Source organism: Caloenas nicobarica, chromosome 2 (genome assembly GCF_036013445.1).
Source record: "Caloenas nicobarica isolate bCalNic1 chromosome 2, bCalNic1.hap1, whole genome shotgun sequence".
Lineage (NCBI taxonomy): Eukaryota > Metazoa > Chordata > Aves > Columbiformes > Columbidae > Caloenas > Caloenas nicobarica.
In genome coordinates this window covers 75029505-75053495 of record NC_088246.1, presented here as the reverse complement: position 1 = coordinate 75053495, position 23991 = coordinate 75029505, and the positions used below count along the sequence as shown (strand labels likewise).

At 40.9% G+C, this 23991-nt stretch overlaps 1 protein-coding gene across 4 annotated transcripts in view; it reads left to right on the top strand.

Moving 5' to 3' along the window:
• The window catches only part of FARS2 (phenylalanyl-tRNA synthetase 2, mitochondrial), a 264495-nt gene that overhangs the window by 181172 nt on the left and 59332 nt on the right, over positions 1-23991 (top strand). For 3 of the 4 annotated variants that reach the window (XM_065629858.1, XM_065629854.1, XM_065629856.1), the window contains one exon: positions 568-719. In XM_065629858.1, the coding sequence (XP_065485930.1) occupies positions 568-719 (152 nt within the window). Of the gene's footprint in view, positions 1-567; positions 720-4315; positions 4379-23991 lie in introns of those variants that run through there. The other variant, XM_065629857.1, reaches the window with a different exon arrangement.

Below are 23991 nucleotides of genomic sequence, written 5' to 3'. Positions count from 1 at the left end.
TATTTTTGTTGTTGTTGTTTTAGATGTTTGGATGTCTATAAAAACCACTGGGAAGCAAACCTGTTAAGCCAAAGTGTGTTTCTTCTTGTAAACCTTTAATAAGAATGTGTCTATTAATAAGACCTTTTAATTGTGAAATCGGACAGTACAAATAATAAATATGTCGTGTTATGTAAGAATGACAGAAAATACATACAAATTTTACACACGAATGTGATAAGAAGTTTTGAATCTGTAGAAAGGCTGAAAAATGCAATTCTGTCTAGTGAATAATAATGTTAAAATAATCTCTTCCTTTTAAACAGCTCTGATCCAAAAGTGTATTCAGGCTCATAAATGCTTTTTCTTCTGAATAAATGAATCAAAGTGGTTATGAGGAGATCTTTAAAAGACATTTTCTAGCCTAAAATCTTGCATCTCAGTTGTTTACGAGGTCAGTTTGCACTTCAAAAAGCATTTCACAAAGCATCTAAAGTGTGTGCTGTGTGTGTTGCACAAGTTCAAAACAGTTGTAGGCATACCTGCCAAGTCCAGCCACTTACAAAGGTATGTTTTTTTATTTTTTAGCCACTCAGCAGATATCCACCTTTGATCAATGACATCTCCTTTTGGCTGCCTTCTGAGACATACTCTAAGAATGATTTCTATGATTTGGCTCGAACCATTGGTGGAGACCTGATAGAAAAGGTTGTCCTAGTGGATGAATTTACCCATCCGAAGTAAGTAAAACTTTTAGAAATCATTTATTCTTACAGTGTTTGCACATTTCATTTTTTAGCTCCAAAGCATTTTTTGCAACGCTTTCAAGAATAAATATTTTTACTTAAAAACATTCTCTTATATTTCAGTTTCGTACTAGTACTGACCTTCTGGTATTCAGACTGCAACCCCAGTGTGTTGTGCTCAGTTAATCACAGCAGCAAACAATTGCCTTCCTCGACGCATCTGCCAGTGCGTGACATTCTTAGCCGTAACATGTCTGATATTCTAGCCCCGCTTTTTCGCTGAGTGACCGGTGTTTGTCTCCTTGTTCTCTTCCTTTCGTTTTCTAATCCTGATTCACTAGTAGACCTGGACTATAAAGATCAGGAATAATGATTTTTGCAGAATACTATTGTTAATGTTCAACAGGCATGAAAAAAAATAGACTTTTTTCCTTTCTTTCCATCATTTATTTACGCTGTTGAACAATCTCTCAGGCTTCAGAATACCTTCTTATGGATATAACAGCACTGACATGACCACTGGGTGCACAGGTTACTTGTCCGGCTGATACTATCAGTTGCCTCAAAACCTGAGAAGTGTCAGCTGTTATATATGCTCTGTTTTTCCATTTGGTGTTTCCAAATCAAGAAGTAAATATGCTGCTGGCTACCCAACTTTGTAGAACTGGGTTTTAAAATAATTTCTCTTCTTTGAGACTTTTCTTGGTGCTATAGAAAGGCAGGTAAAAAACATACCTGTACAGTTTTTTGAAGACAATAGGAAGACGTTTCATGTTGTGCTCCAACACCTATGGAAGTTTTTTTTCTTTCTATATCCAGGTATTCAACCCTGTTGTTCTTTTGAATTTAATGTGTGTTGCAGACTGGATGGATGTATTATTCTATGGCCTAGTTTTCATGGTGGTTCAGTGGACTAATATTTATCTGTTTGTTTTGTTGTTTGTTTGTTTTTTCTTTTTACTCTTTTTATGTGGTGTTATATGAGACTGTTTCTACTGTGTGAAGAAACAGAAATGCCGATGGAATTTATGTGGGCATCTGAAAGCTTTGAGTCATTAATTGCTGAGTGGTCCTCACATGCAAGTAATGCGAAAGGATCTTAACCCTGTACTCAAAATGGTGTGTCCAGGAGAGGAATATAGGCTAGGATAAGATAATGAGTACTATTCATTGTAAGGAACAAAAAGAGTGTATCTTATGGAGAAATTCAAAAGCAAGTTTGTTGCTTCTATGGATAACTTCTTATTCTTACTTGGACTGCACCACAGTATCAGCACAAATGCATAAATATTGAAGGCTGCTCACACAGATCCTGCTGAAAACATATTTCATTTTCTCCTATCATGATGGTTCTGATACAGTACAATCAACATTTTTTGTAAAAATGGAGATGTTTGACCCATTTTTGGAACTGGTCCTTTCACTTCATTCACGCTGAATGTTTATTATATGTATAACACCTCTGTGTTCATTGCCACTTTGTGTCTACGTTCTTCCTGGTGATACCAAACATGAACATCTTTGTTTTTACATCTTCTCTTGGGAGAAAAACGTGTGTGTAGTGTAAGGAGCTCTGCCAAGGCTGCAGGTTTGGAGAAATGTTGTTCCCTGCTTCCTCAAACAGAGGCAGTATTATTCTGTGACTACTCTTGCAGTTCAACTGCATCAGTAATGGCTCAACTCAAGAGTCGTGCTTCTCTTCTTTACCGAGAGTGTTATCTTACATGTTAGTGGAGTGCTGAGGTAGGGACAGGATTCACTACTCTGGATTTCTACTGTATGTGTTTTCTCCTTTGGTATGTTTTGACACATCCTGAATATACACCATGGGTGACAGTTGTTTGGTACGAGATCTTTTCTCCCTCCGCAAGGAGTATGCCTCTGGTTCCCTGTGTGACTTCTGCAAATAGGTGGGATGACTGCTCGCTGAGAATTGCCACACAGATTTAGGACTTTCTTAGTATTGTCCTCTAAAGCCACTAAACCCTCACTCAGCAGACATCCAAATATGTTTTGAGACTACAAAGAAGAAACATTTCTCACCTTCATGTCCAAAGGATTTGGGTGGTAACTCTAATGGATTGTTGGTAAGTGATGTTGTAGTCCTCTTAGTTTGTTCAACTGCAACAACAATAAAAGAGATATTTTAAAATGCTCCATTAAAACCAGTAATTCCAAGGAGATTATTTACCTCATTAAAAAAAATTATATATAAAGACTATAAAATACTATGAATTGTTACTTAGCCCTTTCTTCTTAGAAAAGGGTATGTGCAGAAATGTAACTTTTGCAGACCAATGATGTAAGCCATAGAAGTAATTTTGTTTGTTCTCCAAAGCCTTTGGAAGACTATTTGAAAGGAGTGTTCTGCTTAGTCTTAATTCCAAGATAATTGTCTCGTTACAGGAATGATACAGTGGCTTCTTTAATTCAGTGTTGCAGAAAAGCCTCTGGGCACAGAAATTAACATAAGAGATCCTCAGTGTTGCTATGCATCTGTATGTCACAGATCTAGACGCTTGTAATCATTATCTCGAATTGATAGTGATTCTGGTGTGGAGGATGGGAGAAAAGTGTATAGGATAGGGAAGCCTGCAGTGCCACTGTCTTGAATGTTAGTTACTTATGAGCAGCTTACTACATTCATGCTTGTAATTAATCACTTCTAGAACTTAAAATTCAGACTTTTTCGTCCTTTAAAGATACCTTTTTCATGAGGAATTAGGACATTTGGCCGTCTTATTTTCCTTCTTAAACTACCTTTCTTAGTTATAGGACTATAAAGATTGGAAACAGAAATGCTATACTGATAAACCTAATTTAGAACACAGAAATAGGTCTTTTAATTCAGATCCTTTATAGAAGCTGTCTGTGTGATACTGTGTAGCTACCTTACAGACTTTTCCGTGGTTCAGAAACCTTTCAAGGTTCCACTGGGCTTCGGACTGATAACCATGCTCCAGTACCTTGCAATTACGGTGTGTATTGGCAGTGAAAATGTATTCCTGTGCAGGGAAAAGGGATGAAAAAAAAAGCATGAGACAAGTAATTGTTTAAACAAAGAAGAGATGTCTGGAAAAAATGGAAATCTCGATTATCCACTTTGCAAGGTGATAATGTTGAGACGTCTTCCAGGAAAGCACAGGCAACTGCAAGATACAGCAGGAAGGAGTCTCATTGCTGAAAAGCACAAATTCAGGAGAATGCCAAGTTACTGTGCTTGGGTAATTAAGAACCGTTCCAGACTAAATGCATCTTAAGTACACTTAGCTAAACAAGATACAGCACTGAGGTAAACTGAGTAATTTGTGACATGTGAAGAAGGCTTTCCAGAAAATAAACTTTTTGGTTCAGTTTAGTGTGCAAAAATTATATTTTATTTTCCTTACAGCTGAAACTAATTGTAATGGATGCCAGCCTAGTGGGACTAGATCAATTGTAAAATGTTTCAAGCAGAAAGTTATTTCATACTGCACTTGCATGTTACTTTGAGGGGGAAAAGTAAGCATTCCTTACTAGAAAATAATGTATTAGCAGTAGTTAAGTTACCTCTCTTGAATTTTGTCATTCCTCTAAATTCCTGTTCACAGGTGCAACAGGTAGACCTCACAAAGCAAAGAAATCCATGTGCTCTGTTCCAAGCAGAGAGCTGAGCCTTAGCAACTAAGTTGAGGTAGGTGGCTTTTGTGTAAAGTGGTTCTGGAAACCAGGTTACCTGTAGGGATGCTCAGCAAGAGTCCTCTGATCCAGAAGAACTTCCTCACTTTGCTTTCATTCCAGCAATTTCAAAGAGGTCCACCTTCCCCAAATGCTCCTTTTGAGTCAAAAGTGTCAAACTAAAATGAGAACACGGATTTTTCAGGTGTCTGCAATCCCCGCACACCCCTCCACATTACAGATGTGTGTCTGCACAAGGGATCACACGAGAGGAGACAGTCTGTGGATCACAGCTACCAAAAAGCACGTGGGACCCCAGGCAGCTGCTCAGGGGCTTTAGATCCTCAGTCAGACTGGGAAATCTGGGAACAGGGGATCCTTGTACAAAAAAGGAGCATCACTTTTGTGAGATATGGCTCTTGCATTCAGAACCTGCATCTCAGGGGGGGAGCAAATAGCACATGAGACTGAACAGGTCAGAGGATAATCCTCTCAGCTGTTGATACCTTCCCATCACCCATCACAGGCCTGTACAACCAGATGTGGATGGGAAGGCAAGGCCCAATGTCACCTGATTTTTAGGATGTTCTTGGAATCTAAATGTTGTATCAGGCTTGTCCTGTAACACAGTCAGGGTGTAACTTCATCCAAGACGAATAACACAAAATGTGGCTGTAACACACCCATTATTGGGCATATAAAGAATAAATCAGCAGATAGGAAGAAAAAGTTGTGGCTTTACTGAAATGCCAAGGAAACTGAGTGAAACTGTTGCAGTTATGGCAGGAACAGGAGCGGGGCATCTGTAAGGCAAGCAGAATAGAGAAGAAACATCCCTTTGCAGTGCGTGAAATGTTTTCCACAGTCGATCTTGTGGATTTAAGGTCTCTTTGCTTGATGCATTAGCTGCAAATATATAGATTTTCGTACATTTGGTTTGTGGAACACATTTTTTCTGTGCGTAGTCTGTAAAATTAGTTCACAATGACTTGCCTTGAGTTGTCACATGCTGCGTGAGCCATGCAACCAGCCACTGGAAAGCAGTGACACTGTTTCTACTACCTGACTGGATTATTTCTTTCAAATCCTTTGAGATCTTTAAGGACCTTTAAGCATTATTGTGCAAATACATGATGAGTGAGGATTTGTGGCTGACATTTTTCCCTTTGGAACATTCTAGTGAACAAACATTTGCAAAAACAAAGAATAATTTGGACTATATTGATACTGAAAGTAGAAAAGAAAGTCAATGTTTTTTTCCTTTTTGCATTGGATGTTGTACCCTTCATATCTTTAAGTTCAGGCCTTCCACTGCTCAACTTATTGAAGCTGTCCAATCAATATGAATGACTTTCAGGAGTTAAATCAGAGAGTAATCTCCTTCTCAGTGGTCAAAACTTCTCCAGTTTCAGAAAGGAAACAGTTTTCATAGGGAAAAAGAAAGGCTGGTTGAATGGCAGTCAAAAGGTAGAAAGGTCTGCCCACTACAAATAAGCAAATCAAAACCCAGTAAGACCAGTGCTTTGCATTTCTGAGATATTCAGGTAAGTATTGCAGGTGCACACACATGGAATTCCAGGGACAGTAATGAAAGTATTCCTTTCCAAAGCAATAGAGGAAATACTGGCTAATCACACAGGGTAGAACACGTGCTAGAAGTTGCAGAATACCTTTTTGACCCGAGTTGTCCCCAGTGAAGAGGAAGGCCAGAGAGAAGAGTCTGGGCGTGAGTACCTGTCCTCTACAATGCAGCACCATAAAGAGATTCCAGAAATGCTGAGGCTGCTTATCTTTGCTTTGGGTGAGCCCCGCAAATGTTTTTTTTAAGCTTAGCATGCCGTGTCTCTTCTTCTAGATACCTTGCATAATGCTGTCAGATGTGATGGCCTCACATCCTCGCTCTGAAAAAGTTATTTTCTGCATTTTGCAGAGAAGTTGTTTTCCTACTGGGGTGGGACCTGATTTTTTTAAAGTTTGATACTAAAATTTCTATTCTGTTAGAAAGAGAAGGGAAAGAAGGATATGCCTCCACATCCTCCTTTGTAAGGAAGATACACAGGTAGCCTGAAAAAAGTATACAAAACTGTAATCAAGAAATGCACTGTGTCCTCAGTGGTACTTAAGAGGTAAATTTTTAATCAGAACAACCAAAAATATCCTGAAAAGGCAGCGTGGAGACAGTAAGGTGGAAGGGGGAATGCTGCATTTTGACGGCTATGCTGTTAAAAATATAAGTGGGGAATATGTAAGAAAGGATTTATTCTTGCCTTTGAGTGAATTACTTGCATGCTCCTCAAGTGATAGCTGCCCATTTGTAACAGTCTGTTAAATGAAGTGAGAGGAAATGTATTGGCTGCTGTGAAGGAGGAAAGTAGGTGCACTGTGGCACCATCTTTAGAGGCTCTGGGAGTACTCAGATGACCTGTGTCTCTTATTTTTCAAATAGTAAAAGGAACAGATCTGACAGCAAAGAGTCAGATCCTCTTGACTGCAGTGTTATGTCAATGCACACCCTCAGCTTCTTGTTAGTATATAGAGAAAACAATGTAGTAACCTAATTTTCCTTTTTATTGCCAGATTTGTTGCACTTTTTCTTATCAAGATGAAGATCAAATCAAATACTTTTAGGTCTGGTTATTTACTGAAACTGGCTTGGTTTTATCTTACTTCTGGAACAGGTGAATTAAGCAGAATAATTCTGAAATGCTTCTTGCTGCTGGTATTTACACAAATTAAAACAATCAGTTCAGTCCCTGAACACCTTGTTGTTCTCCAGCCTGAGCACTTTACAATTTGTGGAGGGATTCTTTGAGATTACCTTTAACTGTGAACTGGCAAAGTCCCAGCAGCAGCTTCCTCTGCAGATAAAACAACCCAGAAGCTGCTTTTGACAGTAGCTGGCAAAGGATCAGTTTCCTATGAATGAACTGTGTTTTCCAGCTCTGTATTTTTTTTTCCTCTCATTTGGTCAAATAAGTGTAAGACTAATACTTTTGTAATAGATTACCAGTTTGTGGGAGGCTCTGACAGTGGGTACTGGTTGACTTCTGAGCCCTTCCTCAGCTGCCGCAGTAGAGCGTGACTGTATAGTGGCTGGTTAAAACACAGCAGTAGTACCCCCATCCCTCTTCTCTTTTCCTTCTCTTGTCTCAACCAGGAGCAGTGCCACCTGTTTTCTCTCGTGAATGAGAACCTCTTCTGTTGTTTCTTTTGCTTTTTGGGCTTCAGTTTAGAAAACATACCCGTAATGGAGGTTGTGTGCTTTTGAGTGCATTTCATTCCTGGGGGATGTTTGTGTGTGTCGGGCGTTCTCCCGTGCCCCAGACAACCCAACAGCCAGTGGTGTTTGCCTGATTCACATTCCAAGTGGCCTCAACTACTCTTCAGCTTCTTCCTCTTCCCTGCCTTTTCTCCTTTGCAAAGCAGGTGTGTAGAAATAGAATCTCTGTTCTCACAGCAGCCGCTGCTTACAGGCAGTCGGGGACTCTCTGACTAAATTCATTTGGAGTGTAGACTGGGCAGCCCAGAGGGAGATGCTTTATGAAGACATGTGGGTTCTCGTCATGTGCTGCCAGACCCTGGACAGTCTGCCACCTGAGGACTGAGACAGCGAGGTTTTCATCTCAGCTGCCTAGAGGTTTAAAAGGGCCTGGACTTGGGCTCCATGCCTGTAACTACAAGGTAACCCTGCCTTGCAGATTGCTGCATGGCTCCAGGGTGTCTTACACTTCTCATTTTCTAGCAATCTTGATGCCCTGCTCTCTCCCACCAGGACTGAGACTGTCAGAGTTTAGCTTTCCCAGATACCCTGTGTAGTGGCAGGGGCTTTCACAGAGCACAGGACAGCTGTCTGCTAGCTTTTATTTTTGACGAAATGGAACTGAAAAGCTTTTAATTCCTCCTTTTCCTCCTCAGCAAAAACATTCCAGATTGAAATGAGTGTAGAGGATTGAGTAAGCATGTAGGTATTTTTGTTTAAGAAAGACTTTTTCAGTTATTTTAGAAATTCTGAATTTCAAGCAGCTCTATTCCTGCTTCTTTATAGTACCGACTGGGTGAAGTCAGAAATAGCAAAAATGAGTATGCACTTTTATAGCACAAGTGAGAAAGCATTGTTTGATGTGAAAGCAGGCCTTTTCAGTGCTATATTATGCATACATGTGTAGACTTGGAATCTGTCTGCATATTTTTTTGTTAAGCATCCTCTTCAAAAGTTTTTAAATGCTTGGTCTAGAGTTTTTGAAGGCCAGTATGGATTCAGATACCTAATTCCCTTGGGTCCCCAAGTCTAGGAATGTCACAAAGAACTATGAGAGGGCCAGAGAACTGTATCCTGTAGAAGCAGTATGCCCTTGAACTGTTTGGCATCTGCTTATGCTGGGCATTTCTTGCTTCATCTGCCAGAAAGATGAACTTGAAAAATACTAGTAAATGCCTTGACTCTGTTAAAAAAAAATAATAAAAATTAAAAAATTCCTTGGTTTATACAATAAAGCGAGAGTTTGGTGACTTAGCTTTTTGCACGGCTTGTGACTGCCGGTTCAGACCTGTGATGCCAGTGTTTACTTGAAGACCATCTGGTGGGGGGATAAAAAAACTTAAAAAAATCAACTGATCAGGAAAGATAGACTCTACCTTGCCACCTCTCCTCCGTGTTCAGACAGGCACAATACAAATAGCTCTTCTTAATGGCTCGCTATTGAAGTCTGAGGTTTCATTCAAACCACTGTATTCAAATCAATTGTGGGGCAGACAGTGTTCTGCTGTACCGTCCCTGGCTCTTCAGAGACTTCACCAAGAAAATAGTCTTCACTAACTGAAAATAATTTACTATTAATGAGCTTCAGTAGGAGTCCCATTATTCTTCTTTGGTGGGAGGCTGGTGGCTAACATGGAGGCTTGTGGGAGGATTGGTATTCAAGAAAGGAAGAAGATGAAGTAACCACAGGTTCCCATTAGAGGGGGAGGGAGAACACAGCTCTGAAACGTGATGTATCACCAGTGATATTCTGTAGGAAATGTAATCACCCTTCACGGGTAATGAGAAGAGAGGAAAACTTAAGTACGTGAGCCACACAGAAGACAAATGTCAACTCTCTTATGTATTCAGGCAGACGCAGGGGATAACCTTGCTGTATAGAGAAGGGATAGCTGGAGTCACAATGAATCTTTCTAAGAGGCTTCTCAGCTGAAGAGCTTAACCTTTCTTCATCCTGTCAACCTGGAGTCAGCTGTTCACCACCAGTTCTCAAACGCAGCCCAGAAATCTTTGCCACAATTCCCAGAGCACTTCACAGGAGGCGTCACAGGAATTAGCACAGTGATTTATTGACAAGCAGTGGGCTGGTGAAAAATGGCTAAAGGAGTCGGCTGCCACAGGAGGCACGGGGATAGCAATGGGCTTGTGAGTGCGTCTGAGTTCAGAGAAATCCTAGTGAATCGGTCTCAACCGGAAGTTGAGACTACTTCTGTGCAAAACTGTTTTTTGTAGATATGTGATTGTTAAGCATATTAGAGTTTGAGAAGCATTGCAATGGCTCTGAGTATGTCAGAGATAGTGAAAACTAGATAGATATTAAATACTGTGTTCTCTGAAGAGCTTGAAATTGGTGTAATCTTGCAGTGCCTTTTGAAAGTGCTCTACTCAGCAGCTAGGAAGGGGGAAGAATTTGCTACATGTAAGACGCAAAGAGTCCTTCTTTCACCTGTTACTCTGTATGTCTCTTTCCACTTTACATGGAAATGGTTTTCTCTGTCTTTGCCATTTCTCTGTCTCTGCCTGGGACACTCATCACTCTGCTCTCTGTATGAGGGTGGGATGCAATACCCCTCCCCTCTTTTCCTGGTCTCTACCCCTGCCCCATCCATTCTCCTGCAGTAACACCGTAGCTGGCCATCCTACCCCCAGCAGGCTAGGGGATCAGGGTGGACCAGTCCTGTCAAAGCCACCAGTGATGGATGCCCATGCTGCAGGCTGGGAATCCCTGCAAGAGAATATGAGTGAGGGAGGGAAGTGTGTTTTGGCTGGGTCTCAAATCTGTGCCTGAAACCAGTTTTTCTTTAAAACGATAGACACATCTTTTGCGTAACTTTTGTCCCGCTCCCGTTAATCAGCTTTTAAATGAACTGTAGTGTGAAAGTATGGTATGTTTGTTTTCTGTAGTGTCCTAGAAAGTGTTAAGAAGCACCATATTGGTAGCTGATCCTGAGTTTCTCTCAAATGCTCTTATGTTCTTGAATGGATGTCTGCATGGGAAGATAGAGATGGTATCATTTGCTTATCTCTTACAAGAATCTTTTGAGCTACAGAAAGCGGCCACATGACTGACAGAGCCATACCAAGCATTTCTTAGGATGATGAAGGACATTGCTGTCCTCTTGTGTGGAGAGAACTGCACGTGTGCAGTGTCTGCACATCTTTGCACTCATCTCTTGGCGAAACCTTCACAGAACTGTGTTGAGGCTGGTAATATGGTGACCAGGCTCCTAATTCTTAGGCTAGATTGAACCAAACCTACATCCTGTAAAGCTGCCAAGATGGGAGATGAGAAGAAAAAGTCTTTATATGCCCCTCTTCACCTCCTAGTGTTACTGCACAGAAGAGAGATGGATTTAGCACTAAATAATTAATCCTGCTCTTTATATTTTATGGTTCCAGAAGACATTTTTGTAGGGGAAAATACCCTATAGCTTGGATTTCTTGAAGCTGAGACAAAGCATTTTAAGCAGCTCAAAAGTTATTTATCTCTGTGCTGGAAAATGCCAACATTTAGGCTGCAGAAACAAGATTTTCTTTAATTTCAGAACAAACAAATGTCAGCATTCCTGAAACACATCACAGTATCTTTCGTTGTTTGTTTTGTGCTTGATGGATATTTTATTTTAACCTACCAGTTAACTTTAAATAATTCACAGAATCGTAGAATGTCCTGAGTTGGAAGGGACCCACAAGGATCATGGAGTCCAACTCCTGTCCCTGCACAGGACAACCCCACAGGTCACACCGTGTGTCTGAGGGCCTTGTCCAGTCTCTTCTTGAACACTGTCAGGCTTGGGGCCGTGACACCTCCCTGGGGAGCCTGTTCCAGTGCTCCACCCCCCTCTGGGGGAAGAACCTTTTCCTCATGTCCAACCTAAACCTCCCCTGGCACATCTTCCTGCCATCTCCTTGGGTTCTGTTATTGGTCACCACAGAGAAGAGCTCAGCGCCTGCCCCTCCTCCTCCCCTTGTGAGGCAGCTGCAGCCCCATGAGGTCTCCCCTCAGTCTCCTCTTCTCCAGGCTGAACAGACCCAGTGACTTTAGCTGCTTTTCATACGGCTTCCCCTCCAAACCCTTCACCAAATTTGTAGTCCTCTTCTGGACACTCTCCAGTAGCTTCATATCCTTTTTATCCTGTGTTGCCCAGAACTGCACACAGTGCTCCAGGTGAGGCCGCACCAGCGCAGAGCAGAGCGGGACAATCACCTCCCTGCCCGGCTGGCCGTGCTGGGCTTGATGCACCCAGGACACGGGTGGCCCTCTTGGCTGCCAGGGCACTGTTGGCTCATGTTCAACTTGCTGTCAACCAGAACCCCCAGATCCCTCTCTGCAGAGCTGCTCTCCAGCACCTCATCCCCCGGTCTGTATATACAGCCAGGGTTGTGTCTCTGGGTAAATTGAACAGAAATTTGTGCGACTGTGCACCCCATAAAATCTGTGTACTCTAGAGATGAACCTGAGCTGCAAAACATACATCTGGGTGGTGAATGCTGCCGTTCCAAATTCCTCTGTAATTCAGGTTTCTGTCTTGCTTCTCTCAAACACTGTCTGGTAACATTAATATTAACGCTAACACCATACAACTGATCTATAATTTATCAGGCATCACACTAGAAATGCAAGGGAAGGGTGCCTTTTAAAAATTATTCTGAGGATGAAGAAAAGATTTATGTTTAGTATCTTCATGCCTGTTAGTACACATGTGGGACAGATATATAGTAAGGAAATGAATGACTGTTCGTACTTGTAATATTTGAATAGTTTGTGTTCATACTTTGTGAATGAACATCAGAAAGGAGACAGATGAAGGCTGTTTTAATGTAGTTTTTGTGGGAGTTCTTATTACCTTTATATATGAAGGCCTCTTGGTTCTCAGCTGCGATATTGCCACCCACATTCTGTGGACCAGTGAAACAGAGGACGCTGAAGTATTAAGTGACCTGACAACCTACAATGGAAATTTAACAGTTTGGGTCAGAACGTTACCTTCAGTTGTGTTGGGTAGATGTGATGTGTAATGAGCAAGTGAAAATCAACTAGGATGGTGCAGCGGATTTAAGTTTTTCTTGAAGTAAGTGGCTAGGCTCAATTACGCAAAGTCAAGTGTCGAACTGTGGGTTGTGTCACTTAGGCAGCAGACATTTTTGTCAGTATATGCTAATGCAGATATTCCTGGGTTTGGCTTTGTAAAACAAGTCCTTATTTTTACAGCTTCTGAGTGGAGCAACTCACACTGAAATCACTGGGTACTGTGGGAACTCCCAGCCTATCAAAACCACACCCTTGCTCTCATTCATAGAGTATCCAAAAAAACCCCAAGATGCCCACAATTTAGTGGAGCACTGGAAAATCAACCCTCACATCTTTTGTGCTTTGTTAGCTATTTTTGATCATAATACTAGTTCTCCTGTTCAAAATGTTTTAAGAGTGAAGATATGTGAGTATTTTAATACATAGCTTTTGGAGGAAGATGATACTCTGATGTGAGGAGAAGAAAGGTCATTGAACATAGTGTAAGGTCATTGAACATATTGTAATGTCATTTGAAAAAAGGGAAGAGAATACAGAATTGTTTAAAAAAAATGAAGGTGATGAAAGAAACCAGTAGGACCATCTTTCTCCATTGTATTAGTCCAAGAGGAAACATTCAAAAAGCTCAGATTTGCAGCATGGTGTGTAATAAGTCTGCAGCACTGGTTATCTTTCAGGCAGATAAACCTCAATGGTTACACAAAAATCGCAAAGGCTGTCATTTCTTGTGCTTCAGAACATGAGCGACTTCTGCCTGGGGTCATGTTGAAATCCCAGTATGAATTATGGACCTGTAGTATTTATAAAATCACTGTTGTATTTTATACAGCCCTGAAACATCTGTTACTAGACAGTTCTATCAGCAGGATACTAGATTAAATGGTATCTTCTTAGACCTTAGTATGGCAATATCTATTTCCTATATGTTTAAATACATAGGATATCTATGGGATCTCAAACTTCCCTTTTTATACAGTAGTTTCCTCAGTAAACTTCAGTGGGTCCTTTTGGGCTTTTACAGTCCATTTTCTAAATAGGAATTACAGTTATGTACCAATTGTGAAACCGAATATTAACCTAGTAGATCATCATAATAGCCATTATGGGCCACCAAGCTGAATGTGTGTTTTTGCAATTCTAAATTGGTAGATGTTTAACATTACAAATTCAAGATCTACTCTCCTGGTTACTAACCCAGTTCCTTGTGTTGACTTTGAAGTAAATCCACTTTCAGCTCAGAGGAGAATATTTTAGGGATAAGTTTCTAAGCTGCTTTGGTACAAGTAAATTGACATGCTTCACTAGTCTATAATTGTGCCGGCTGGATTTGAAATCTGCTTGGAACTTGGGCTTATTGTCTCTTTAGTCTTCCCTCTATCACATGAGGTCAATTCCATCATATACAGTGTATTATCTCTCTGGAGAAAAGAACATTTTCAGGTACTAGAGGGAGAACTATCAACCTGGGCAAATACAGAATGGAAAATCTATATATAACATGGATTCAGTACCTGCTTCAAAGTTATTTTCTTTAATTAATAGAATTAATAATTAATAATTCTGTTAATAGCATATTATCTAAAAATTAATAGAAATTAATATTTCTCCCTCTGCCTTTTTTTTGGTTTTACATCCAGTTTCAATATCTATTTTCTTTCTGTTGTTTTCCTCATTTGCAATCCTTGTAGCAGCACAGGAAGTAAGATGGTTGATTGCAACAATGTTAAAACAAAGAGGTTCTCCTGTTACTAATGGTATTTATTTCTTTAAAGTCAAAAAATCCACATGATGCTATCCACTAACACAAGCTAGCAGAAGCCTTGGGATGATTAAGGGATTCAGAATGGTTCTTCACTGCCTTTCAACTGCAGTTTTGGTTTTGAGTATGGCAGTGTGTTCACAGGGTGAAATTTCTTGCCTTAGAAGCAGTATTTCTGCCACTATTGCGTTCCACTTGGACCATTGGGCAAGACAAGAATGAAAGCTGAAGGAAAACAAAAGTGGAAAAAAAACCCCAAAAATGGGAAAAAGTGTAATTAGAAAAGACCAATATCTTCAAACATGACTGATGGCTTTTCTGGACAACTGAATTAAGAATCTTTAAAGGTGTATGATTCTCAGAAGTTGATGTTTAGCACTTCTGAAAATGAGACCAAAGAAGAATTCACCAAACACCTATATATTTATAAAATCTTGGCTGGGAGTTTAAAAAAACCATGCATATGACAAATAACTGCGACCACAATTCGTGCACATTATTTTTGCTAGGTAACTAAATTTCAGAACGTGTTCAGGTGCCACCTCCATCCCCGCAGAGCTGCTGCCCACCCGGGTATTCCCTGTTCTGTGCTTCATTCCTCTTCTCAGTGGAGCAACTTGCCGTGGGTGAGCAGCGTTCTCAGGTGGCGCGCTACAGACCAGGAATGTGCTCTAGGTCAAAGGAGATTAATCTTGGTCCTTAAATCAGGAATTCTGCTATGGATTGCAGTGTGACAATACTCCAGAAACCTGGAAGTTGCTGGGGCTGGAGACTATAGCAGTTTGAAGTGAACATGTGTTAGTCTCTCACTCTCTTATTCTTTTATTTAGTCATTATTTTTGGCAGGAATCCTATTTATAAAATAGATCTGCTTTGACTTGCAAATTCAAACTAATTGGACCTATTCTTTAATCCTGTTATGGAGAATATCTATTGTTTGCTTGTCATTTTCATTGGAATTAAGAATAAAAAGAAGCACAGGAAAATAATATATACGCACGTATTCTGTGATAACCAAGTAGCCAAAGCTGTTGCAAGTTTGATGGGCAACAGCTAGATCTGTGACCGGTCAGACTATCAAATGGAGGAAATGCTGTGACACAAGTTTTGAAGAACACTTGTTTGTTGACCCCAGCTGTGTTTGCATAGTGTACTGCCAACAGAGTGCAGCAGCACCATAGAGAGATGCTGCAGTCATGACTATTGGTTTTAATTGAAGAATCGTGTCCTTAACTCAAAGCTTACATGTAATTTATTAAGGTCATTAGAGAACTTACTTGATGAGTGGGTCAGGCATACACTGAAGTAATGGCTTGCAAAGCACAACAGGGGAAAGAAAAATACCATAGAGTCAAGAAAAAGCTGTGTCTTTTAAAGTGCATATTATAGATTGTAAATTAGAAAGCCCCATGTAATGTGTCATCTATGGTTACTGTCCCAGTGTATTAGTTTGTTCCAACACATTCCACCAGATCCACATGAACTGGTCATTCTAGTGCTGGAAAACATGGTTACTAAAATAAGTAGGCTTGAAAATAAAATATGCTATCAGGAAGGCACCTGTGAGAGTGGAAAAGATTATAATACATTTGGAGCACTTAAATGCACTGTCTTCACAATCAGGGCTGACACAAGATGAGCCCACTGAGTGTCATCCCAAAGAGTTCTTTTTTTTTGAAAAGGCAGTCTGAAATTCTCAGCAATCGATTTTTTTTTTTTTTCTTTTTTTTCCCTGCTTATAATGGGGCATTTTCTGTGTTGGAGAAAATGATAATATTAGTTGTTGAAGAACCGTTCTTCTTTGAGAGATACTGAAACTCCCTGCAGTTTTCAGTGAAGCTGAGAGTGTGCAAATGCACAATCAGGATCCCAGAGCTCCATCCAAAGCCCACTGAAGTCAGTAGAAACCATCCCATTGAGTAAAGGGCGGTTAGGATCAGGCCCTTTATGTTTCTCTTGCTCATTAAAACCCAATCTGTCTACAGAGAGCACAGAGTCATTTCTCTTCTGGGAACCTGGACTTTATTGCCAGTGAATTCAGTTCTCCATTAAGAAATACGATGACTGCTCTTAGAAATATTCATGTTATTCAGGAGGGACATGCTGATATTTGCTCAGTAGTGTAAAGTAGTATTTAATGAGATTTGCATTACAGTTGCATTCAGAAGTCCTTCCAGTTTTCTGGTATTTTGGAACTACAGATGGCAGCTAGACGTTGTAGCAATACACTTGCACTCTGCTTAGCCGTGTTTTTGTGTGTTATGAAAACTGCTTGCCTCTGAAAAAGTAATCATCCCCAACTTTATCAAGGACAAATAAAAATACAGGTTCATTATCAAATTTTCTCATATTGTAGCACCAGACCAACCACGTATAGAACTTGAAAGAGCAACTAAGGCTGTAACTAAGTTATTTTTTTTTCCTAGATATGACAGTGTCAACTCTTGCAAGCATGCAGCTAGGAAGGAAGGGAGGAGGTAACTACCCATTGCTGACTTAGACTTTGCCAAGCTGAACTTTCACTTCGTATTGCAATCATGCCTGTTTTTTCTGGCTAGGAAACAGGTTCCTTCATCATGCTGTTTAGTTTATTGTTTGCCATTGACAGGCATTTAGAGGTGCTGACAGGGCTATCAGCATTTCCATTACCAAAGGATACCCTCTTTACAAAGAATCTTACTTACCTTTAGGAGAGCCTGTCTTAAGAAGGAATATATTTGCTTTGGAATAGACTCTGTGAGTTTGCCTATGTGCTGTCACAAAGGTGCAATAAAGATGTACTGTTCTTTATTTTGTTCTTATTACAGTCTGTTCCTGGCCCTCAAAAAAAACACCAAGATTGATAACTTTTACATGAAATTAAAAGATGTGATGACAGAATGGAAAATAAACTTTCAAAAGACTAAAGAGTGAGGACTAGTTTGCTTAAGCATTAGGAAGGGGCCATTAAGTGAAATTACAAAAAGTTTATCTTAACTGCAGAAGTTTGACTTTTCTAATCAAGGCTGCTTGAATACAGCCCAAACATGCCTCAAAGGATATGCACATCCTTTCAGATGTAAAATCTAGTACCTGCTGCCCCGGAACAGTTCTGGAAGCAGAACAGCCCTGGAAACACAGGGAGTGCTGGAGCAGTCTCAGGAGTAATCCTCTAGCTGGGTGTCTTGTAGCCAGCAGTAGCAGGTCTAGGATACTACAGAAGGCAAGGTACGAAATCCTTCCCTAAACTGTTAGGAAATGATATCTCCCTTACAGAATGTCTCCCCAGTCTCTGTCTGTTAGCAATTGCTTATAGTGGAACTGTAGGGATTACTTGTACATGTATCTAATTGCGGTTTAATACTCTTGATTCTTGGCATTGCTAGTATTTTGCGGCAATGAGTTCCACAGGTTATCCATCCGTTGCTTTTAAAACAAAGTATCAATTCTGTTTGACTTCATATTAGGAAGGCAATTAAAAAATTACCTTTCACTATATTGTGTATATTTATCCAGTCCTGATGCTATCTTTCAGATAAACAGGCCTGATCTTGTCAGTCATTCCTAATTCAGTTGTCTTTCTTTGACTGATAACTTTCACTGCCTGACTCCAGGACCCTTTATTACCTCCATATATTTTTTAGATGTGGAGATCAGACTGAGCTTGTATCCAAGGTGAGCACATGACATTGACTTTTATGCTGGCATTATAATATTTAGGTGTTTTGTTTTTTTTGGTCCTTTGGGAAGATTCTAGCTTTTCTTCACCATGTTTGTGCTGTGCAAATTTCTTGATCTTTTGGGGGATGATGTGATGGGGTTTCCTGCAATAAACTCTTGTGTTGCTAGAATTTATTTCTACCTATTTTCTCAGCAGTAAATTTTGTAATCTGGTTATTCATCGTATCTTTCTTACTGGTGCTTCTTGTGTACACTTAGTCAAAGGCTAGACTAGATATTAGGATCAAGAGATGGGAAGATAAAGCCACCATTCATCTTGGGTAGTGTTGCCTCAAGTGTTTTTTGTTTTGTTCTCATTTATTGTCAACAAAAAGTTTGGACTATACTTTGAATACTCAGTTGTGGATTTTGTTTTTCTTTCATGCTTTGTTTCTGTATACAAAGAAGTCAGCACATATTTTTGTCCTCTGGTCATTTCACTGGTCTGTGGCCAACAGGCTGAGAAACACTGTCTGAATCATACATGTAACTGCTAGCAAAGCCATAATAAAATATATTTACCTGCCACCTTTAAAGAGAAATTCCTACCACCTCCTTAAGGCTTCATTCCAGTGCTCCCTGAGCTCAGCCTGGCTCTTCAGTTGCAGTATTGCCTTTTCAGGTGCCCTTTCCCTGAAATTCTATTGAACTCCTGCTGAGGCACAATGTTTTAATGCCACAGAAGAGCAACTAATGATAACAGCTCAGTAAAAAAGTGCCCTTAAGTTACCAAAGCAGTTATTCTACTGGTCTGGGAGTACTGAAGAGAGCTTGATTCATTGTGACCACCCCAGATCAGCCCTTGGCCCCAGTGTTACCCTCAAGAGTCTGTCTGTCCATCTTTTCCAGCAGCGGATCCGCCAGCGCTGCTCACTGGGCTGTGGCTACAGAACCCATCAAGGACCAGTCTCTAGCAAACACTCGTTTTGTTAGCTTTGACTGCAGTATCCACAGAGCAGTTGTTTTCAAATTAAATAAACACAGTAAATCGTCTGCAAAGCCTGACCTGTTCCAATTCCGTTTGCCGCGTTATGGGTGCGTATCACACGAGTTCATAATTCCGAAGTCTCTCTGAAATTACAGCTCTGCGGCCTTTCCCAATGAGTGGCACAGACACCTGAGGGGGCAGAGTCAAAGTTGCAAAGGTGACTAAATAGATCCAATTTTTAAGCAATTAGCTCTGTTGGCTAAAAGCTGTTCTTTTAATAAGAATTAGACAATATGCTATTAATTCAGCTCCTGTTTTCTAGAGGGCTTCCGTTTCAGCCACACTGATGGTTGAGCTCCTACCTTCTGAAAATGCGTGGCCACTTTCTAATCCTGTAAAGTAGCTCATGTGAGCTGCAGCTGAATCTCGAATCTTCTGCTGGCTCTCACAGATCCTAGCAGTGCTGGAACAAGCCCATTTTGGGATGCTTCTTTGTGCTGCATTTTCAACAGGGGTTATACTCTCTCCTTGCTGAGAATATTTTTGTGGTTTTTAGGGTTTTGTTCCTCAGTGTTGGCATTCTCCTGTTTGTCTTTCTAGACCCTTTCCCTCCCTTTGCCCCCCAGTTTTCATTTTCAGTCATTTTTGTTTATGTTGAACTTCTGCCTGCTCAGCTGCAGCAGAGCTCAGCGTTGGCAGCCCGCCTTGTGTTGTGCCAGTCTACAACTTCTGCCGCTTAGCAGCATGTTGGAAATTGCTTTGAAATAAATCCACATTGGACCGAAAACAGCATCTTTGTTGTTACCCCCTCAGAATAATTTGGTGCTATAATTGGAATTCTCATTTGAAATAAATAAACTTGATTTCTGATCTATAGACAGATCTGGATGCGTAGTCAGTGAGAGAGTGATGCATACCTGGAACAGAGATGCAATTGCAAAGCACACATGGCACTGCTGGTGCCTTGGGTCAGGCTAGGGCTGGAGGGCAGCCCCAGATCCCTGCTGGGCCACCTTGACACCTGTCAAAGGAATTGTTTACTCTGTGCTGCTCTTGACATGCATGCACCGTAAGCCTTGTGTTATTTCTACTCTCATCTTTGGAAAGCTTATACCCAGTGGCAAGATTGGGAATCTGGGGCTCCACCATGCTACTGCCGCCTCAGCAGTCCTTGGGTGGCATGTGGGAAGGGAGATGAGCCTGTGGGCTTTCGGGCTCCCTTTCATGTGGAGGCTGAACGCTGTGCACGGTCTAGGAGTTCCATTTCAACAAGGATATGAAGGATGTTCAGAGAAAATTGACAGGGGTAATTGGAGCACGGGAATGATCGAGAAAACCAATTCTGGTAGAGATTATTTGGTGGATGAATATGATCGAGATCTAGAAAATCATGGGTGGGTTGGAGAGGGTGGGTAGAGAAGGATGGCTTCATGCCTTCTTCTAGTACAGAGGGCAGCATGCTTCAAATCAAACTACAAGGAACCAGCTTTGCAGCAGGCAGGATGAGATCCAAGCCCTGCTGGAACTCGTTGCAGGAGGGTGACATAGATGCCAAAAGTTCATGTGGGGAGATCGGATGAGTAAGTGCAAAGGAATATACCGAGACACAAAAAATATATAGAAGCGACATGCATCTCAGGAATGCTTTGTGTTGAAAACTGGTTGGAGCTCAGGAGAGTATTAGAGGCTTCTGCTAACACACATGCACGTTGGCTTGCTTTTTAACTTAAGATATTCACTTATCAAGACTGTTTGAGTTTGTGTTGGGGTGGGGGGGCAATATTTTTTGTTGCAGACAGGATAGGGCTATGTAGACCTTTGGTCTGGCCCAAAACAGCTGTTCATGTGTTCTTGTATGGTGTCATTCAGTAACTTGAGATATTTTTTCCAGCCTTTGAAATCTGGGCATTTTTGCTGCAGGATATTACCCTTTTTCCCCTGTATCCCCATATTTGCTTTATTTTTAAAAAACAATGAACAGATCTCCTGAAACCCGATAGCATTAAAATCTGATGCTCTAAAGGGAGTGTTTCAGTCTACTTTTTTCTCCTTTAATTCAGAAACACCTAGGACACAGAGACTTGAAATTGCTTTTTTGAGCCAAGAACATGGTTGCTGTTTGTCTGTCACACCAGTAATGGTTCCAAGCATTTTTGTGAATTCAGTCAAGACACAGACTAGTGCAGCCAGAAAAGCAAGAGGCGAGAAGGTACTGATAAGACAAAAGTGAGGCAGGGAAAACCTGCAGCACAGCTAATTTGCAATTAACATCCTTCCCACTACCCCGTTGTCTGCCTGTCTCTAATTCCAAAGGAGACAGAAAGAATTTGGTTTGAAAGGATGCTAAGGATGGCTGTAGAAAGCTGCAGGGCTGCAAAGAGACAGAGACACGTCTGCGGTGCTGGCAGAGGAGGGGCAGGTCATGCCCTGCAAGCTTCTGCGGAAAGAGTCATTTAGCACAGCTTGATGGGAATTGGGTAATGGCAGTATGTTTGGAGATTAGATTGAGGAGTAAATGATGGATGAACTGCATAGCCCAAAAAATACTGTACACAGCTGTCATGCCTGTGTTCTCAAGATCAATAGCTGTCGTAACAGTGAGAAGTCGTCCCTACGCTGTCCCCTTTTCCTCCTTGCCACTTAACTCCCCGTTGCACTTCTGTTGCTCAGTGATGCAGTAGCACCTATGAAAAAAAAAGATGAAATGGTATAGATTGTATTTTAAACATGACTGGAAATCCATATTTGGTTTTTTTTGAAGGCTCAATTTCCATTGCAGTTTTCTTCTAAACATCCAAATGGGCATGTGCCTTTCTTGAACATAATGAGTGAACCAGTGGGTTTTTTTGTCCTCATTTATCTAACAAAATTCCTCTTTCTCAATTAAATTATTAATTATTCATATCCTATTATTCTGAGGAAGTGGGGATATTGGTACTGGCACTGGAGAAAAGTGAGTTCCACGAAGACCTTGCAGGCTTCTTCAAGCACTGGGTTAACCTACAGCTGTCAGAATTTATAAGATAAACTTTTTAGAATTGTGTCACTTTTTTTGTATTGCCTCTTTTTGGACTAGAAGATGAGGACTTTGGGGACCTTGCTGAGTCACTTCTCCTAGAAAGATGCTCCAGGATCTGTGCCAGACCTTTCTTCCTGCGGCGGTCTGTTTCTGCAAATGCAGTAGGGACAAAGAGAAGCAGTTTCTTTGCTTTTCTTTCTGGATCTGTCTTCCCAGTGGGAACCGTGTTCCCCTTACTGGCATCCATGTGGTCTGTCAACTCCATGTTCACTACGGTTTCTCAAAAGCTACTGTTTTTCTGATTTTTTTTTTTCTTATGCAGGATTCAAAGAGCTGCAACCGCTCCATCTCACTAGAATCAACCCAAACTAAGGAAGCCCCTTAGTCTATGGCTTGACTTCACTTTGTGCCTCACTTTGGGCAGTATCCTCTTACTGTATTAACCACTACTTCACAGATAAGAGTTCTACTGCTTGATGCTTTTAATCTGAAAGAAATCTGTTTATGATGCCATCACCTTAACCGCAGTCTGTGTATGATGATGCTTATTAATGACTTCCAGTGTAGCACTGTTGCACAGAAAACCAAAAAGCCACCTCTGTGCCTGGAAAATTTAGTGGGTGTGTTTTTGAAATGGACACTGTTGTGTGAGTACAAATTAGCCCGTCATAGACTTCGGAGAAAATATGGCTGAAGGAGATTTTTTTTGTACAATTTTTATAAAGTTATGCAGAGAAAATAGCCTTTCCAGGTAGAACTTACACAGCAAAAAACCAGGCTTAAATATGGTAACTTTAAATTGTATAGTAAACTTTTGTATTACATTTTTATATTAAATCGTGGACTCTTTAAAGTTATTATCTTTGAACACCGATACATTTCCATAACTTCATTGTTTTTGTACCTAATAACATTCTAAAGAATTTTGGATTGTTTCTTAGTGCTTAGAATTTCATTGCTTAGTATTGCCTTTAAAATAAGTTGTTTAAACTATTCAAACTGCTTATGCAGGGTGCCCGTCTTTGTACTCCTTCAGACCTAGATAAAATCCCTGTTTCCAGAGGGTATGTTGCTACAGGAGGCATGTGCTCGTGCCCCTGCCTAGCTCATTTTCCAACCTTTCCCATGCCCTGAAGCTACAAATCCATTCCTGATTTTGGTTCTGTCATCCAACCTTCTGCTAAAAGCACAGTCAACGTTGACTTCAGACTGGGTTACTCAGGGTTTTATCCAGTCTGCTCACGGAAACCTCCAAGGATGGAGACCACACAGCTTCTATGGGCAGCCTGCTCCACTGCTTGACTATCCTCATGGTGAAAAAGTCTTTCCAAATATCTGATCCGAACCTCACTTAGTCTTGATTTACTGTTGTCACTCATCCTCCTGCTGTCCACTGCTGTAAAGAGACTGACTCTGTCTTTTCCATAACCTCCTTGTAGGTACTGGAAGGTAGCTATTGGGTCTCTCAAGCTGTGTTCCCCTCCAGCAAGGCTCCACAGCTTGTCCTCACGGAGCCCATGCTCCAGCCTCCATCTTCCTTGTGTTCTCCATCACTACCCAGTTTATCTTCAATTCTATATACTTTTTGCATTTGGTGTCTCCAACTATCTGAGGATTTTTCTCTACAGTCAACATTTTTGATCAGTTAGATCCATCCATTATTACAGAGGGCACGATCTGGAACTTTTATGGCTAAAGACAACATTTCTGTGCTGTTTCAAACCTGTGGCATCAGGCGTGGGGCAGCCTTGACACTGCTGGCTCCATCAGCAAGCTGAACTGGACCATTAGCATTACAAGCACAGTACAGCACCTTAAAAACTGTGGAGAACTTAATGGGAACCAAAATACCTATTAGTTTAATGAGACAGTCTTGATTTCAGAAGAGTTTGTTTCATTTGGGAGCAGGGTCA